This window comes from Chiloscyllium plagiosum, unplaced genomic scaffold (genome assembly GCF_037043375.1).
Source record: "Chiloscyllium plagiosum isolate Xiang-an unplaced genomic scaffold, Cpla_swu_hap1 HiC_scaffold_18, whole genome shotgun sequence".
Taxonomy (NCBI): domain Eukaryota; kingdom Metazoa; phylum Chordata; class Chondrichthyes; order Orectolobiformes; family Hemiscylliidae; genus Chiloscyllium; species Chiloscyllium plagiosum.
The window spans coordinates 60,330,072-60,350,028 of record NW_028270156.1 but is presented as its reverse complement, the minus strand read 5'-3'; the positions used below and the strand labels follow the sequence as shown (position 1 = coordinate 60,350,028).

Sequence of the window (19,957 nt, the reverse complement as noted above, 5' to 3'; positions counted from 1 at the left end):
CAAAAACACAAACAGTAAATCCTGATTCATTATCAAGTGATACTGGGGTTAGAATGATTCTATGTCCAAATCCCACTTACAAATACAGAAGTCAAAGGTCTGAAAAGTTGCCCAGATGGCAAAAGTGTGTGTATTTATGTGGAGCACTTTAAACATCCAACACTGCAGTCAATCTTTGCGCAGTTATTCTCTGATCTACTGTCCATACCTTGTTGAAAGTTGATGTCCCAGTTTTGCCTTGGCATTCGTGGCAAAGTACCATAAAATATTGGCAACCTGTTCTTTCATCCAGTCAACATCTTCGGGCAGATCAGGCAACCATTCCAACATTCTGTGAAGCACAACGAATAAAGAGACAAGAATGATTAAATGCCTGTATTCATTGCTTCAGAATAAAAGCCATAAGGGTAGTGTAGATAATAAATTCTAAACTATAAATTAGGATATAACATATAAAGCATTCCCTGATCTCAGGCTAAGTAATAACTTTGCACAGAACACATTCCAGAAATGCGAACAACACTAGGCACTCCAGTTCTAGTCAAGTACTTTTTAATTTAAGCCAATGCCATGACAATTGAGTTCTCTCTTCTTGGAGCAGGCAACAGAATACTGCAGCACAAGGTAGAGTTTATGATCTAAATCAGCATTGTTTAAAAAAGTAAACTGTGAAGACAAACTAATTTATAAACATAGTCGAGCTGCCTAGAACTAATTTTATTTGTTTGGAATATTTTACTACATTGAAGATGAGCCATAAATCCATGTTATGGTTGTATTTTTTTTTCTAAATCTCCTGTTTTTTTACTTTTGTTTCGACCCTCACACTACCGCCTAACTGCGGTAATGCTTATATATTCCCTAGCACTCCCTTGTTGTGTGTGTGCGCAAGTGTGCAAGACAACAGGTGTACAGATTTTTATTCAATTTCCACCACCAGGAATAAAGGAAACACCAGTGTGGCCAGTGACAAGCAATGCCTTTATCATCGTAAGGCAATGCTGCATGATCTCGTTATGATTGTAAGAGGTCACAGGTTCAGGGAGTTGGGTGGCTAGAATTTGGCAATGGAGGTGGCCCAGGACTTGCATGTCTTTGACGCAATGGGAAGGAGTCGAAAGTGTGCAGCCACAGTGCGGTGGGATTGTTTGGTGCATGCGTCCCAGAGATGTTCCCTGAAACGTTCCGCAATTTGGCGTCCTGTCTCCCTACTGTAGAGGAGACCACATCGAGAGCGACTGACACGGTAGATGAGGTGTTTGAATGTGCAGGAAAATCTCTGCCGGATGTGGAAAGTACTACGAAACAGTCTGATTACACAGTACTGTGCCAGATAAATAAATACTTATGAATTCTAAATCTATGTTTGCTTGTCTCCATCTCTCCTCCTCGCAAGTTGGCTACAGTTGCCAATATTTTAAGTGGTACTTTGCCAGAATGCCAAGACAAACCAAAACTTACTAAGGTTAAGTCCACAATTCAATGCTCCATTGGAGAAGGTGGTATTGAAAAGGAAATTGAGCCAAAGACAAGATGAGACTGTTGTATTCTGACTGTCTAAGCAGTGCTCCTGTGAGTGTGGTTCCCCACCAGGGGCAAAGGATCAGAGAATTAGCTCCATTAATTTTTCCATTTCCATGACTTAGACACCAGTTATTCTGATGTGCTGCACCTAGAAGGGAAGTTGATAATATCCACACCTGACAGATCAACTTCTCCTGATCAGAAATGATTTTCCAATCAAGGAGAGAGGAAGATGATTGATCCCTAATGATGGCAAGGAACAATAAAAGTTGCAAACTTACTTTATGGTGAGTGAAACCGCAGATTGCAAGGGCAAAGTATAAGGAAGCATAAGGGTCGAGGCTAGGCGAACTGGCAACATGTTCGAGAAGACTGCACGGAAACCTCTCTTTTCAGCACAGGCTTCAATTAATGCTGTGTTTAAAAAAAAAAGACAATTGGACAAAAAGTCAAACAACTTCCAATTAGAACAAATTAACAGACACATGTACATAGATTTTGTTTTGCAAGGGAAGAATGGGGTGAAAGGGTAAAAGCAAAGGATCTCAAGAAACTGCATGGCACAGAAGGCTGGGCTGGTTTACTGTTACATATGTGGCTGGGTTCAGATCCGTCTCTGAACACTGGAGTGTTTAAAGATTTTAGGATCGAGTGGAATCCAACCATTTTCTGTCCAGTTTCCAGTGAACTCAAAAATACAATTCTGGTCCTATTCTTGGAACAAATTTACACTGATCAGTCACAGGACAACTGACTGGTACAGAGAACTGCAAAACTCCCATCTACTAAAGCTGGGAATTTGAGGCTTATCTTTGGTGAACAGCAGGAAAGATCTGTGCCAACACTGGTGCAAACAATAGGGTGACATGGTGGTTCAGTGGTTAGCACTAATACCTCACAGCACCAGGAGCCAAGGTTCAATTCCAGCCTCTGGCAACTGTCTGTCTCAGTGGTGTTGTCACATTCTCCCGGTATCTGTGTGGATTAGCTCTGGTTTCCTCACACATTTCAAAGGTATGCAGGTTAGGGTGAATTGGCCACGCACTGCGTCCAGGGTTAGATGGATTAGGTATGGGAAGTGGCTCTGGGCAGGATGCTCTTTGAAGGGTCAGTGTGGACTCAATAGGCCGAATGACCTACTTCCACATTAATGATTCTAATTTAGAAAAATGCTCCGTTATGTAGAACCAATGTAATGGTGTCAATAATATTAGAAACACAAGTTATGGGTGAGGGTGGAAAAATGGGTGGAAATAATGGGTGGAAAAACTATTGAATGGCTGCATTTTCTTTGAAAGACTGAAATCATGAGCTGGCAAGAATAAAATGAGAATTGCTGGCTATGTATACACACCTTCTGATTCTCTGTAAATAACCTTCACCTGACCAAGGTTGGTACATGAGGAAGATAAACTCTCAAGGAGATAAATAACCTGGTCTATCCTGCATATTTAAATTTCAGCAATCCAACAGGAGGGGACAGAATGTAATATCTGAGAAAGAGAGATGCTTTGTTTTGTGAAAAACTGGCAGTTTACAAAATTAGACCTATTTTGACAGTCACCAGCATTGAGAAAGTATGAGCTACAAAGGTTTAAAACTCATTCATGTTTGTAAAAAAATAAAGTCCAACTTGCTTTGTGATCCTGTATTGACCTTCCTGAAGCCCAGTGAGCGGAAAATTGTTTAGTGGTGTATTAAACTATTAGAATAGATAATCACATTACACAGATAATTCAATTACCCACCCAGCAAGTGGTTTAAATTAGATTTTTAAAATGTAAATAAGGGAATCAAAGCAAGCTGTTTTGCATGGGCTTTATAGAACAATTACATCAACTCGCAGTCCTCCTCCAACAATCCAATATTAACCCCATCACTCTTGACACATCACTAGCTTTCTTTTTCTCTGCCAAAGTTACAACTCTCACAACACCCAGGTTGTAGTCAGACAGGTTTTGTTTTTTGGAAGCACTAGCTTTCGGAGCGCTGCTCCTTCAGGTAATTTCTTCATCAGGTAGGCGAGTTATCTGATGAAGGAGCAGCACTCCGAAAGCTAGTGCTTCCAAAAAAAAAAAAACAGTTGGGCTATAACCTGGTGTTGTCATTTTTAAACTTTGCCCAACCCAACCCAACCCCGGCACCTCCATATCATTTCTCTGCCAAGTTCTGTATTCAGCCTCATTTAGATTTTGATCATTGTGGCAGCACAGAGGGCCATCACGATTAAACACATCCTGTGTCAGGGTGGGTGCACTATTCCTCATACTACAATCACAGTAGTATATAAAACCCTGCACGACAAATCTCCGCTGCAGCCCAACCCAATGAGTTCGTCTTTATTTGGTCACACTTTTACCTAACAATCGCTGCAGTGCATCTCTAGCAATGGCCTCTTTTGAGAGTCCGCTGGTCTTTCCCTGCTCAACATGCAACCTCAGCTCTGAGCTACCAGCCACCCCTCGGAAATATCATCCACAGACGTGGGATCAAGTTCCACGTAGTCTGACAACAGTCGACTTTGCCACATCACTAACAGCACAGCCAAGCAAAGCAGCTGGACGGAAACGAATAGAAAAAAAAACAAAATGTTCAAGCCGCAGTCTGGCAAGCTAACTGATCTCAGCCAGGGCTGCAGTACAAGTCAGAAGATTCCTTCACAGCCCTTGGATTATGTGACCACGGTCAGTCCCCCACCTGCCAGACAAGTACTCGTGGAAACTGGGGTGACACGGTGGCTCAGTGGTTAGCACTGCTGCCCCTCAGCGCCAGAGACCTGGGTTTGATTCCCACCTCCGGTGAGTGTCTGTGTGGAGTCTGCACACTCTCTCCCAGCGTCTGCGTGCGTTTCCTCTGGGTGCTCAATGATGCACAGCTGAGGTGAATTGACCATGCTAAACTGCCCATAGTGTTGAGGGATGTGTAGGTTATGTACACTGGTCAGGGGTAAATGTAGAGGTAGGGAAATGGGTCTGGGTGGGTTACTCTTTGGAGGGTTGGTGTGGGCTTGCTAGGCCAAAGGGCCTGTTTCCACACTGTAGGGATTCTATGGAGAAAGGAGAAAGTGAGGTCTGCAGATGCTGGAGATCAAAGTTGAAACTTTATTGCTGGAACAGCACAGCAGGTCAGGCAGCATCCAGGGAACAGGAGATTCGACATTTCGGGCACAGGCCCTTCCTCAGGAATGAACAGAGAGTGTTCAGCAGGAGAAGATAAAAGGTAGGGAGGAGGGACTTGGAGGAGGGGCGTTGGAAATGTGATAGGTGGAAAGAGGTCAAGGTGAGGGTGATAGGTCGGAGTAGGATGGAGGCGGAGAGGTCAAGAAGAAGACTGCAGGTCAGGAAGGCGGTGCCGGGCTGGAGGGATTCGGCTGAGACAAGGTAGGGGGAGGGGGGATGAAGAAACTGATGAAGTCCAAGTTCATCCCCTGTGGTTGGAGGGTTCCCAGTCGGAAGATAAGACGCTCCTCCTCCGACCGTCGCATTGTTGTGGTTTGGCAGTGGATGAGTCCAATGACCTGCATATCCTCGGTGGAGTGGGAGGGGGAGTTGAAATGCTGTGCTACAGGGTGGTTGGGTTGGTTCGTCCGGGTGGCCCAGAGGTGCTCTCTGAATCGCTCCGCAAGTACGCGGCCTGTCTCCCCAATATAGAGGAGGCCACACCGGCTGCAGCGGATGCAGTAGATGATTTGGGTGGAGGTGCAGGTGAATCTGTGGCGGATATGGAAGTTTCCTTTGGGGCCCTTCCTGAGGAAGGGCCTGTGCCCGAAACGTCGAATCTCCTGTTCCCTGGATGCTGCCTGACCTGCTGTGCTGTTCCAGCAATAAAGTTTCAACATTCTATGGAGAAAGACAGGCTAATCTTGGCAGTGAAATCCAACAGCCACTGAATGGTCCACTGGACAAGACATTTACCCCTTGAGCTATCAGCTGGTCACCTGACAGGAAGCAGTGAGTCATGCTTTGGACCAGAAGCAATGGCCTTTCTCACTATTGCTCTCAATCTTGAGCAACTTCACTTACCTTTGTGTAATCGAGGTGACAGATGTTCGAGAATCTTGTCATCATTCTTACTGAATGTGATCAGAACTTGATCCTCTACTGGCCCCTCTTCAACGTCATTAGCTGCGTCGTGTGGGTCGGAAGCTGAGTGAGAAGGACTGCGCAAAAGTCGCTGCTGGTTCAGCAGAGCTGCAGGGTTGGAATGCAAGAAGTGTGGTTAGTCACAATTCCTTCCATATGGAAAAAGCTGCTCTTTGGGTTGAAAAGAAACAAACGATTTTACCGACCCGTGCTTAAACATTTCCAGGAAAAGTACATGGCAATTTGAGCTCACAACAGAAACAACCAAATACCCAGTACACAAGGCGGCTCCAGTAAGCAAATCCTGTCTTTCAATTAACTAAAGTCATGCACAAATGCCTGGGCGTGGTTTGTAATTTAAACCGACTAAACTCCTCATTGAGATGCAGATGACTCACCCACTCTGTGGCTTTGGCAAGAGAACATTAATGACCATTTGCATTTATAAAGTATCCGGGATGAGGAATATTTGAAGAAGGGGTAGAAATGTGAAAATAGGAGCAAGTAAGCCATTCGGCCCTTCAAGCCTGCTTTGCCATTCAATCTGAACATGGCTGATTATCCAATTCGATACCCTGTTCCTGCTTTCTCCTCATACTCTATAATCCCTTTAGCCCCAAGAACTATATCTATCTCTTTCCTGAAAACAATGTTTTAGCCTCAACCTTTCTTTGGTAGAGAATTCCACAGAAGGCATGGTGGTTAGCACTGCTGCCTCACAACACCAGGGACCTGGGTTCAATTCCAGCCTCGTGTGACTATCTGTGGGGAGTTTACACGTTTTCCCTGTATCTGCGTGGGTTTCCTTAGAGTGCTCTGGTTTCCTCCCACAGTCCCAGCTTAGATAAGTTGACCATAAATTATCCACAATGTTCTGGGATACACAGGCTAAGTGGATTAGCCATGGGAAACACAGGGTTACAGGGATAGGATGGAGGGGGATGGATCTGGGTAGGATGCCCTTCACAGGGTTAGGTATGGACTTGATGGGCCCACATCAGTGGCCTACTTCCACAATTTAGAGATTCTAATGATTCCACCAGGGGGAGGAAATGTCTCATCTCAGTCCTAAATAGCCTACCCTGTATGGTTAGACAGTGATCTTCTGGTTCTAATTCCCCAGGCATTGGGAATATCTTTCCTGCATTTACCTTGACTCACCCTCTTAGAATTTTATGAGATCCCTATTTATTCTTCTGAACTCTAGTGAACATGGTGCTAATCTATCGAATCTCTCCTCATACGTCAGTCCTGCCATTCCAGGAATCAGTCTGGCAAATCTTCATTGCATTCCTCCAATAAGCAGACTAAAACTATACACAATACTCCAGATGTGGTCACGCCAAGGCCCTGTACAATTGCAGGAAGACCTTCCAAGCTTCTGTATTTAGAGTCATAGAATTGAACGCAGAAAATAGACCCTTCAGTCCAACTCGTCCATGCTGACCAGATATTCTAAATTTATCTAGTCCCATTTGCCAGCATTTGGTCCATATCCATCTAAACCTTTTCTATTGGGCAGCACAGTGGTTGGCACTGATGCCTCACAGTGCTAGGGACCTGGGTTCGATTCCAGCCTTGGGCGACTGTCTTTGTGGAGTTTGCACATTCTCCCTGTGTCTGTATGGGTTTCCTCTGGGTGCTCTGATTTCTCCCCACATTTCAAAGATGTGCAGGTCAGGTGAATTGGCCATGCTAAACTGCCCATAGTGTTAGGTGCATTAGTCAGAGGGAAATGCATCTGGGTGGGTTACTCTTCAGAGAGTTGGTGTGGACTTGTTGGGCTGAAGGGCCTATTTCCACACTGTAGGGAGTCTTAAAAAAAATCTATTCGTGTACCCATCTAGATTCCTTTTAAATATTGTAATTGTACCCCCGTCCATCATTTCCTTTAGCAGCTCATTCCATAAAGCAGTACCCTTTGAGAAAAAGTTGCTCTTTAGGTCCCTTTTTAAGTCTTTCCCCTCTCACTTTAAACTAATGGCCTCTAGTTCGGGACTCCCCTACCCTTGGAAAAGAACTTGGCTATTCACCTTATTGATGCCCTTCATGATTTTATATACCTGCAAGGTCACCTCTCACCCTCCAATGCTTCAGGGGAAAAAAGGTCCCAACCCATCCAGCCTCTCCTTAAATATTTATTCTATGCTCTGGAAGATATTTTCAAAAGGTTCACTTTCTGACTGGCTTGGGTGTTTAATCATAGAATCTCTGCAGTGCAGATAGAGGCCATTTGGCCCACTGAGTCAACACTGACCCTCTGAAGAGCATCCCACCCAGATCTAGCCCTTGGTGAACTGTCTAGAGTCTACGATATTCGAACTTATTAAATACCTTGTGCTTCTGAGAATAATTTGTTTGGGAGGGGAGTCCAATATAAAATTTGAATGGCATGGCTAATGATCCATTTGCTGTAGTGAACAGGACACAGTAGAGTTCTTATATTTGGTAATAATGAAAGATTTTGTTTGCCTGGGCAGACCACAACTCTGTGACTTTCATCTTTGAAGTTACAGGAAAAAGTGCAAGGGCTTTTGTGTGGAGGGGCTGGAGTGATTTTGTTAGACAAGAGAGAAAGTATTTGGAGTGAGCACAAATTGTAAACTCTAGAAGAAGTAATACAAGTGAGCTGGAGTTCAAGAGTTAGAGTTAAAGCATCCATGTCATGATGTATTGTCTTGCCTCAGAGCTCTGGACAGCAGCACCTGCAGTGCTAAAAACAGGGCTATAGGCAACTTCAGACGATGCCACAAACTACAAGAGCACAATATTAGAAGCCATTTCATCTGGTCTTCAGTATAACTGGACGACACAGTCTTTCTCGAAGGGAGATCACTTTAAAATGAATCTGCAGTAAACAGACTGAGTGTGGAGTTACGTGTTGCACATTCTTTAGGGAGATCATGTGAAAGGATTACATTTATTCATTCAAACTTTGCTTCACACTAAGTAAAGATTTGTTAAGTGAACCTAGCTTTGGAGGGTGGAGGTTGGCAAACGTGTCCACCAGACCCTGATTTTCTGTCCACTCACTTGCAAGGGTGAACAAAAAAGTGTTTTACCATTCACTGTGGGCAGATTTCCCCTTCAAGTTTTAGAAAAGTAGAATTGGGAAGTATTTTGTGTCTAAACGCACTTCTGCATTCTCAAAAGAAACCAACCACAACCTGAGCAAGATTGGAACAATATAAGTGTTAAAGGTTAAGGGAAAGGGAAAGGGAAAAAATAAATAGAGCATCCCGACAATTGTAATTTCATCAACCCAACACATCTGGTAAAATAAGCAGGATGGTTTTAAAATTAAACTGACTTTGATAGAATTTGCAGAGATATTGGCAATGTGAATCATAAACAAACTGAAACATACAGAGCTCCACAAACATTCAACGTTTGTAACTATTACTCAATGTAAGATTAAATCACATGGACCAAATAATCTCAGGTTTCCAGTCCCAGACTGTGACTTACTAACTGAATTAATTGAGGTCACAGTTACATTCAGCCTGAATTCTGTTCTTCAACAAATACAATGCCATTTGCTGCAGGAATTGAAGTGATGTGATGTCACATTCAGTTAAGTTATTCTGCTTCCTGGTTAATTGTGTCTGTACAGATATTTTGTGCTATGTTCACTTCCTCTCTTTGGAATGAATTTTTTTAGTTGGTACGATGTCCGTTATCCCTAAACACATTGATATTGTTGACTGAAAAACAGAAGGTGCTGGAGAATCTCAGCTGGTTGGCAGCACACAGAGAGAGAGGGAGGGAGAGAGAGAGAGAGAGAGAGAGAGAGAGAGAGAGAGAGAGAGAGAGAGAGAGAGAGAGAGAGAGAGAGAGAGAGAGAGAGAGAGAGAGAGAGAGAGAATTTTAAGTTGGATAGACAATGTTTCTTCTGAGGGTCATTTCTGAGTCAAAATCTAAGCCTCCTCTCTATACAGATTCTGCTGAATATTTCCAGCGTTTGGTTTTTATTTCAGATTTCTAACAGTTTTTATAGCTTTGACTTGTAAATACAGCTGCAGTGCACAGCATAGTAGATTAGATTAGATTACTTACAGTGTGGAAACAGGCCCTTCGGCCCAACAAGTCCACACCGACCCGCCGAAGCGTATACCACCCAGACCCATACTCCTACGTTTACCCCTTCACCTAACACTACGGGCAATTTAGCATGGCCAATTCACCTAACTTGCACATTTTTGGATTGTGGGAGGAAACCGGAGCACCCGGAGGAAACCCACGCAGCCACGGGGAGAATGTGCAAACTCCACACAGAGTCGCCTGAGGCGGGAGTTGAACCCGGTAGTAAATTGCTTTGCTAAAATTTATTTTAATAAAGTCCCATTGAAACAGAAAACAGCAAAAAAATACAGCATTTGGAAATACTTCCACATAAGTCTGTTGGACTGTAACCTGGTGTTCTGTGATTTTTACCAGAATGGCTTTGAAGTGTTGTTGCTTAGCATCACCACAGGGTGGCATAAAAAAATCAATCAATCTGGAAACAGTACTGTACATATATAAAATAAAAATAAGTTGAAAAAGCCTCATTATTCTGATAAGCACAATCTTTCACCCCTCTTTCACTTCCCAGAAGTCCACATTATGATCCTTAGTTGGCAGGTATGAGAGTTATCAAGGCTATTCATGAATAACATCAATGCCATAAATTGGAGGCAGCCTTAAATGTGAAATCATATTGCCCTTCCCCCTGCAGGGGTGCCTTCTTTTCTATCTTCTCTGTTTATAATCTGAAGCCAAGTCACCCAGTGTGAACCTAATAAGACTACAATTAACGTCAGGTTATTTTTACAATAATACTGTAGACAATCAAAGCTAAGTCAGTGTGATATTTGTTTCCTGATACATAAATGCCATTTTATCCAGTAACAGTGGTTAAAATGAAACTTCCACTCAAGCACTTTGAAAGTTTGCAACAAGAGTATAATTTTTCCTTTTTAATGCCAGAATCCGAAGTTGCAATGGCGGTACTGGTGAAATATGTGACAACCATAATATGATCTCTCCAACAAGATAGAAGCTAATCATCTCTCTGTGACATTCCATGGCATTACCTTCCTTTTTGCCTGGATAGATGTAGTCCAACAATACAACAAACTTGACCAGGATAAGAGGAATCAGTTTGTTTGTCACTCATTGACGAACTTGAATATTCATTCCCATCACTACTGATGTACTGGGTGGCTGCAATATGTTCCATCTACAAGATGCATTGTAGCAACCCTCCCAGGCTCTGTCAGCAGTACCTCCTAAACCACGAACCTCTCCCATCTAGAAGGATAAAGGCAGCAGATGCACAGGGATGCCACCATTTGCAGTTTCCCCTCTAAGCCACACACCATCCTGATTCCATAGCATCCCTACAGTGTGGAAAACAGGCCCTTTGGCCCAACAAGTCCACACTGACATTCCGTAGTATGTCCCACCCAGTCCATTCCCCTACCCTATAATTCCATATTTACCCCAGACCAATGCACTCACCTACATGTCCTGAAACGCTATGGGCAATTTAACATAGCCAGCCAATTCAACTGAGCTGCATATTTTGGACTGTGGGAGGATACCAGAGGAAACCCATGCAGACACGGAGAATGTGCAAACTTCACATAGACAGTTGCCAGGGGCTGGAATCAAACCTGTGTCCCTGGCACTGAGGCAGCAGTGCTAACCATTGAGCCATTAATGAATCGCAATGAATCTTATTTAACTCACCAGGACATTCAACGATTGTGACAGGCTTGGTTAATTAGATACAATTTTATAGACCATCATTCTCACAGACTTAGAGACAAAAAAAATGTGTCCTTTAAAAACTGGATGATATAGGTAAACACACTCACCATTCTTCTTGAGGAAGTCCAGTGCATCACTGTATCCCTGTTTGCACATATTCCGCATCACCTACCAAATGGAATCAATCATATCAAGTGAATGGATCTGTATTTCATTTCGACAAATCAATTGCTAATTTTACACTGAAGTATTCACTTACTCCTCAAGTACTGTACTAAATATGTCCATTGTGGAATGTTCGGTGAAATTTAATTATACACGTTTTCATAGCATGACAGTACGTATACTTCAAGTAAAGTACATATGCGAATGAATGTTTGTCCACCTTAATCAGAGTTCCCAATGTACTTTTATATCTCTTGGTGTTGCATCAGCCTCTTCAAATTTGCTGAAGAGTAGTCAGGCCTCTGGTTAATTTGTATCCTGACATCAAAAACCCACTTGTAGAACTGGAACCAGCCTGACTGTAGCAATTCTTAAGGATAAAAGTAGGAACTGTGCAACATTATCTGTTTCAATGGAAAGCTTATCCCAACCATATACTCCCTTTATAAATTTATACCTTGGGGTGTGATCAGGAGACAATCCATCTAGTTCATGCAAACCAAATCTTAGATGTTCACCTGCTCAAGATAACGGAGATTCTGCAGTGGATTTTGCAAATGAAGGCCCCGGATTTTGGGTACAATGCACTACCTGTTTGCTATATTGGCAAGTGATGGTTCTGAAAAAAATAAAGGGGATGGGGATTCTTTCCAGAGTGAGGATGACAACTCTAACATCAACATACATATAGACTAAAACATGTTTCATGCACTCTTCAACTCTTGAGGTTTTGAGAAGAAGGTATAGTTTAATTGAGCCAGATGACTCCTCATGCATTGTGGGTGTACCTACATCAAGTGGACAGAAGAAATTCGAGGAGGGAGCGTAGCACCACCTTAAGAGCAGCCAGGGATGAGAAATAGATTATGGTCAAGCCAGCGCAGCCTGCATCTCCCGAAGGAATTAAAAAATAACTTCCTTCCAATGATTCCCATGCTACCAAATGTGCAGGGTTATAAAATGTCAACAGTTTTCAAACATCCCAAGTAGTTTATCACATGCTTTTTAATCAGAGCTCAATACTCCAAGTATCTAATGCTCCGAGAATTCAAAGCACTGGCGGATACGTTACTGGATTTATAATCCTGAGGCCTGGACGAACTAGTTTTGTTAATGGGAGTTTAAATCCCACCATGGAGCTCGGTTGACCTCAAGCAGTGAATTCAATACATCTAGAATCGAAAGGCTGGTGTAATCAGGATTGTCGTAAAAACTCTTCCAGTTTACTGGTGATCCTTAGGTACGGAAATCTGATGCCCTTACCTGGTCTGAACTGTATGTCTCTCCACCCCATGCCAAAGCAGTTAGTTCTTGAACATCCCCTGAGATTGGATGCAACAAAAGCACTACCTGTTCAGTCAATCCCACAAAGTCCTCCTCCTCCTCCCCTACCTGGAAATCTGTGCCAAGATTAGGAGGACTGTCCAGCCACACAGTTTGACAGTCAGATTTGCAGGATCATACCTCTCAGCCAACATCCCCATGATCCATGTGCCCAGCCTGTCTCAAAAGGAGGACAGATCCATCAGATGTGGTGTCACTGGTATCCAGCAAGAAAGGTATAGCCCTGGGAGAACTCAACAATGGACCTCACAAAGGCTCATAGCCTCAGGTCAAAAGGAAACCATGCTGATTACCACCAACTGACCTCACTCAGCTGTTATGTTAATGCTCCTCCAAGTCGAACATCACTTAGAAGAAGCAAAAGGACAAAGATATAGAATGTAGTTTGAGTTGGAGTTTTCAATACCCACCATCAAGTGTGACCGTATTCTGCCAATGCTCACCAAATCCTGAAGGACACACTAGGTCTGCAGGAGTTGGCTCACATGATAATCCAACCTGGTATCATTCCCTGTAATCTCCCTGCAGTACATGCATCTGGTCATGAAGTTTTGGTCAGAGTCATCTCTGCAAAGTCTTATGGAAATAATGTCCCATTTGCATACTGAGGCCACCCTCCATGACGCTGTGTGACCTTTCCAAATGCAACGTATAGAGAGCTTCAGAACTGATCTCACCGCTCAAAGTTGGGCATCATTGGATGTTGTTCATCCTGAGCAGCAGAGTCATATTCAAATACAGTTGACAAATGTTATGGTTTGGCATAACCCTCACATTACCATCATCAAACCAGGAGAACAACCCTGATTTCTACGTCAGAGAGCATGTCAAGGTCAGAACCAAACATACCCAAAAGGTAAGGTTCCAGCCTGATGAAGAGCACGCAAAATACAGAGCATGCATTCTAAACGTTGAAAGCAGTTTATTTTATATAGTGCGAGGCAATCCCACAACCAACGGATCAGATAAGCTCTGTATTCCTGTCACGTTCAATCATGAATAGCAGAGGTCAATTATACAGCTAATACAAGGAGATTCTGTAAATACTCCCATGAAGGGGGAATCCAGTGTTTGTTTCTAAAAGACAAGACAGACCTTTCCAAACCCATCAAGTTGGTGATCCATTCCTGCCTCCCAATGAGTTTCCCCACCATCACAGAAAGCAGTGCACAGCCAATTCGATTCACTCACCTAACACTAAGAAACTGGATGCTGTAAGACTTCAAGTCCAAGTATGTCCTGGCTGTGTTGAAATGCTGAGTACACTCTCAAGTCTCGTATTTCAACATCCCCATTTCTTTTTCTGCTCCTGCAACACTTGAATTTATCCAAATACTTTCCAAATGGTGCACTGTTATTTTTATTTACCACTTTGTGCATTTTGTGGATGTTTTGTTCTACATAATGGTACATTCTTTTTCCTTTAAGGGGTTTGTATGAAGTAAACACTCAGCAGAACCACATTGCATGAAAGTAGGCTACTTATCTGGAACAGGGAAGCCATTTGTAAGGAACCTATCATGTTCTTGGTCATGTATACCCACTCAATACTTAAATACATTACCGGAGAATTAACTGAACATGCACAAGGCTCCGTTGGAATAAAATTACTATCTCTAATAACTTCGGCCTCAATACAGCCAGGGAAACAGGGCCTGTAGGCAAACTGACGTTGTATTTTAATTTTAATCCACTCCTTGGATCTTAGCTTTCCTTACAAGACCAGCAATTGGTGCCCACATCTAATTGCCCCTTGAACTGAGGGAGCAGGGTAGTAACACAGGTGTTGCAAGGATGGCAGAATTCCTTCCCTAAAAAGGACATTAGTGAACCAGAAGATGGTGTCTTTAAAAAAAAAAAAAATCAATTCAGTAATCATTCCATAGCCACCATTACGGAGACTAGCTTCATATTCCAGACTGATCAATTGAATTTAGATATCACCAGGTGTAGCGGTCAGATGTGAACTTACATACTTCAAACATCAGACTGAGCCTGTGGATCACTTGACCAGTGACATCACCTCTGCGCTACCAGCCAGGCCAGAGACCCTACTGATCTTAGCAATAGTGCAGACATTGCTATTGGAACAAAAAAGTTCAAGCTTACGCCCTACACTGTTCATGTCTTGTAGAATCTGTGTTCTCATTCAGAGGGGTTGGGATAAGTGAAGCTTATTCGTAAGAATTTGCTCATTTGCATTCAGTAACATTTGTAGGTTCAAAACAAAACAAAACTATGAACATCCTCGTCTATTTATTTATTTGTTCTCACCTCTGCTTCAGGAGGAAATAATGCCTTGGAAAGGCGGTACAGGTTCTGCAGGTTGAATTGGATGCTGGTATTGGTTATTCTCAATTCATGCATATTGTTGGAGCCATCATGAGGACAGATGTCACTTTCTCCAGCAAAGGGGGAGACTGTAATTGTGTTTTTGAGTTCATATTGAGGTAAGTTATCTGTAATTCCTCCATCTACATATCGCTGAAAAGAATAATAAGTGCAAGTTAGGGAAACAGTTAACACAAAAACCACAAGCAATGACTGGAAGGCCATTTCGTACAGCCTTTAATAGAATGAAGGGTCATAGTATCTTGATACAATGCAGTACATCTTTTCCTCCAATCGAGTCCAATCCCACATAAGCTTTAGGAGATAGATTGTGTTCACCCATAACTATGTCAGGAATTGGAGACTGCACCATTTATCTCTGGTCACCATTTGTTAATATTGGTTTCAGGAATGGCAACTTTTTTTTGTCAAGATTCATACACATGAACTGAAGTGGCAAATCAATCACGAATTATTGGCTGGCATGTTTTATGAAGGGACTGTTTTATGGCTCCTATTTCGAATATGTTCATATACTTACCTGGGTGCAGCTTTACCTGGTCAGTGACATTAACAAAAAAAAAGTAGACACTTCTAAACTGCCAATTAGTTCTATGATTAAATTCAGAAATAAGCTGCATGTTTCCCAGCGGGAAAAGGGAACGAAACCTGGTCAGGGCTCCTACTTCACACCACTGGGTAATGTATGGCTTCAATTTCAGAGGTGAATAGCACAGGCTCAATTAGCTTTCCCCATATTGGAAAACCTTAGATTAGATTCCCTACAATTTGGAAACAGGCCCTTCGACCCAACAAGTCCACACTGACCCTTTGCAGAGTAATCCACCCAGACTCACTCGCCTACCCTATATTTACTCCTGACTAATGCACCTAACACTACCGGCAATTTAGCATGTCCAATTCACCTAACCTGCACATCTTTGGATTGTGGGAGGAAACCGGAGCACCTGACGGAAACCCACACAGACACGGGGAGAACGTGTAAACTCCACACAGACAGTCATCCGAGGTGGGAATCAAACCCGGGTGCCTGGCACTGTGAGGCAGCAGTGCTAACCACTGAGCCACCGTGCCACGCCAAATATCTTGCGAATATCTGCCTCATCTCACGTCACAAAGACTGGCCACCTGTGCAAGATGCTGCCAGGTCCATTACTTCCTACCAATATATTACTTCCTACCAATATATTACTTCCTACCAATATATTACTTCCTACCAATATATTACTTCCTACCAATATATTACTTCCTACCAATATATTACTTCCTACCAATATATTACTTCCTACCAATATATTACTTCCTACCAATATATTACTTCCTACCAATATATTACTTCCTACCAATATATTACTTCCTACCAATATATTACTTCCTACCAATATATTACTTCCTACCAATATATTACTTCCTACCAATATATTACTTCCTACCAATATATTACTTCCTACCAATATATTACTTCCTACCAATATATTACTTCCTACCAATATATTACTTCCTACCAATATATTACTTCCTACCAATATATTACTTCCTACCAATATATTACTTCCTACCAATATATTACTTCCTACCAATATATTACTTCCTACCAATATATTACTTCCTACCAATATATTACTTCCTACCAATATATTACTTCCTACCAATATATTACTTCCTACCAATATATTACTTCCTACCAATATATTACTTCCTACCAATATATTACTTCCTACCAATATATTACTTCCTACCAATTAGGAGCGGGTGAAAACAAAAACACTTCAGAATGGCAATGACTAGTGCAACCTTTTGAAGTGCTGCTTTGCTGCAGGAGATGGTTTTGTAGATGAGCTCAGGATGTAAAAGAGCTCTGTACTGAGAAAGCTTGGAGACATTTCATGCTCGAAAAGGCAGAGAGGTGCACGAGCGTAACAACAATGTTTACATATAACAATCCTCAAACTAATGACGCTCCGCTATTCACTGAAATTGCAAGGCATGTACGTAGCAGCTAAGTAGACTGACGACACAGTGTTATCATGAACCCTTTTGTGTACATAATGAAGTGCTGTTATTTCAGCATGGTGTCACTTTAACCTCGAGCTCCTAAAACGTCAACTCCATATTTACAAACCCAGTGCACAAAACAAATCCTGAGCAACTCGAGGTAAGTGATCAAAATCATACTTGCAACCCAAAAACACAAACAAACACAGTAACAGAGAAAGAACTGCCGGATGTTTACCTGGTATTGATCTTTTTCTGAACGATACTATTCCGTGAACCAGTGTAACACTCCAAAGTATGACTCAGGGATGACCGCTATGTCCTGTATTTCATTTTTGTAACACCAAGGTCCCTAGTTAATGATTTAAGTTACTATCATTTCAAACAGTGAGCTCTCTAAACTCGCCACTTCATTTTCAAAGAATATTTGGGAATCTAGTGAGGAATGAAGTTTTCAGTTACTTCCAAAATTGTTCTATCATATGACTACCAGGATGGTGCAAAGTCAGACTACAACAAGAGTATTTTTTGTATGGCATACTTCATTTGAACTGTACCAAGCAGCGACAACCAGGCTCAAAGTTTAATTAATACACAGTGCAAACATCCTATAGTGTAAATAGCTTCACTCCAAGTATCAGGAATCCCTCACAGAAAGGTTCTGCAGAGACAAGTCCCAAATTGAGATGACCCAAACCATGTGCTCAAAAGAGATCTGCTGGAACCATTGTCCTGAGGTTTGGAAAACTCTGAGCAGTAATATCTGATTAAAGGTTTGAGGCATTGTCCACGTGGCTGTTAGTGGAAATCTGATGAAGAAGCTTGAGCAGTGTCACTGAATAACTAACATTTACTTTCCTGCTAAAGTGTAGAAATGCTGATTACCAAAGCCCATCAATCATTTCACCATCCTTTTTCCATGTGATAAAGTTTTTTAAAAAAAAAATCGCACATTACCAGGTAATAGTCCAACAGGTTTAGTTGGAAGCACTAGCTTTCGGAGCGATCCTAAGTCTATGATCCTGATCCACAGCTACCTGATGAAGGAGCAGCACGCTGAAAATTAGTACTTACAAATAAACCTGTTGGACTATAACCTGGTGTTATGTGAGTTTTTAAAACTTTGTCCACCCCAGTCCAACACCTCCATCATGTGATAATGAACTTCCCAAAATTCACATTTGGTGAACAGAAAATAAAATGCTGTGAAATCTTGATTGACAGGGGAGAACAAAAATAATGAAAATCATAGATAGTGCCTTTTGCTTCTGGAGTAGTAATCACAGACACCTGGACTAATAATCCAGAACTAGCTCTGAAATAATGTATTGAAAAAATGCATTTGAAGTCATTATAAACAACCACGATGGTTCTTCCAAGTTTGCCAGCAATAAGTATATGCTGAGAATGGAAAACCTTTCTGACTACAATGAGATGGTGGAACCATTTTCTGGAAAGCATGAATTAAAGTTCCGTAGAAGAGTCTTCCTGGGCTTGAAACATTAACTTTGGTTTTTTTTCTCTCTGTGGATGTTGAAGGACCTGCTGAGTTTCTCTGACATGTGTTTTTATTTTAGATTTCCAGCATCAGTGTTTTCCTTTTAGCTGATTCACCACAATTTGCTTAATCCTCACATAGCAAGCTGAGCATTTAGCCAAACAGAAATACACAAGGCTGGGTAATTGTGACACAAAAGAGCTAGAAATGTAGGGGGAGAGGATTACAATGCAAAAGACCAGAGAGAAAAAGTGACACAGGCAAAAAGGAGCTGTTGGGGAAGGTAGGAAGAGCCATAAATGGACAAGAAATGGTGTCAAAGTGTTAGATTTATATAGAGTATTGTCAGTTATGTCTGCTGCTATCAAAACAAGCTCAAATGAAATGAAAGAGCTGAAAATGTGTTGCTGGAAAAGCACAGCAGGTCAGGCAGCATCCAAGGAGCTGGAGAATCGACATTTCGGGCATGAGCCCTTCTTCAGGAAGCCTTCTTTGGGGTCATGCCCAAAACGTCGATTCTCCTGCTCCTTGGATACTGCCTGACATGCTGTGCTTTTCCAGCAACACATTTTCAGCTCTGATCTCCAGTCGTCACTTTCTCCTCAAATAAAATGAAACTCTGGCTTTATTGAAAAATATTACCATATGAGATACTAACACATAACCTTTGTATGCAATGCATGTTAGCTATTAGCATCAATTTAAAATTATAACCCAATTACTAAGGACACATTCAGAAGATTAAAATGCACTGCCTCAGGAAAGTGTAAGAAATTCCCATGTCTGTATGATATACATGGCCAATTATCTCCTACAGTAACACTTAACTCAATGGGAATGCACTGACTTAAATGAGCATATCCAATATAATTGTTTATGCGCTAATGAGATACCAGTTATAGACTTGCACTTCATATTGTCTGGACAAAACAGCGCCATTCAGGTGACAGCCACTCGTCTGACTTACTTGTAACCTCATACATAAAACTGAAGGAGGAAATAATCAAGATTTTAACTTGCTTGGAGATAGAACACCTTATCCAATGATGGCAAATAGAATTAAGCAGAATCCAAAAGGTTTTTACAAATATTTTAAGGACAAAAGGGTAACTCGGGAGAGAATAGGGCCGCTCAAAGATCAGCAAGGCTGCCTTTGTGTGGAGCCACAGAAAAGGGGGGAGATACTAAATGAATGTTTTGCATCCCTATTTACTGTGGAAAAGGATATAGAAGATATAGACTG

General features: G+C 42.0%; 1 protein-coding gene across 1 annotated transcript in view; it reads right to left on the bottom strand.

Annotated features, from left to right (window-relative positions):
• Positions 1–19,957, bottom strand: part of pnpla2 (patatin-like phospholipase domain containing 2) — a 57,343-nt gene that overhangs the window by 7,796 nt on the left and 29,590 nt on the right. The window contains exons 4-8 of the mRNA XM_043706166.2: positions 15,144–15,353; positions 11,468–11,528; positions 5,547–5,714; positions 1,806–1,938; positions 209–331 (exon numbers count right to left, since the gene is read on the bottom strand). Coding sequence (XP_043562101.1) covers positions 209–331; positions 1,806–1,938; positions 5,547–5,714; positions 11,468–11,528; positions 15,144–15,353 — 695 coding nt within the window. The remainder of the gene's footprint in view (positions 1–208; positions 332–1,805; positions 1,939–5,546; positions 5,715–11,467; positions 11,529–15,143; positions 15,354–19,957) is intronic.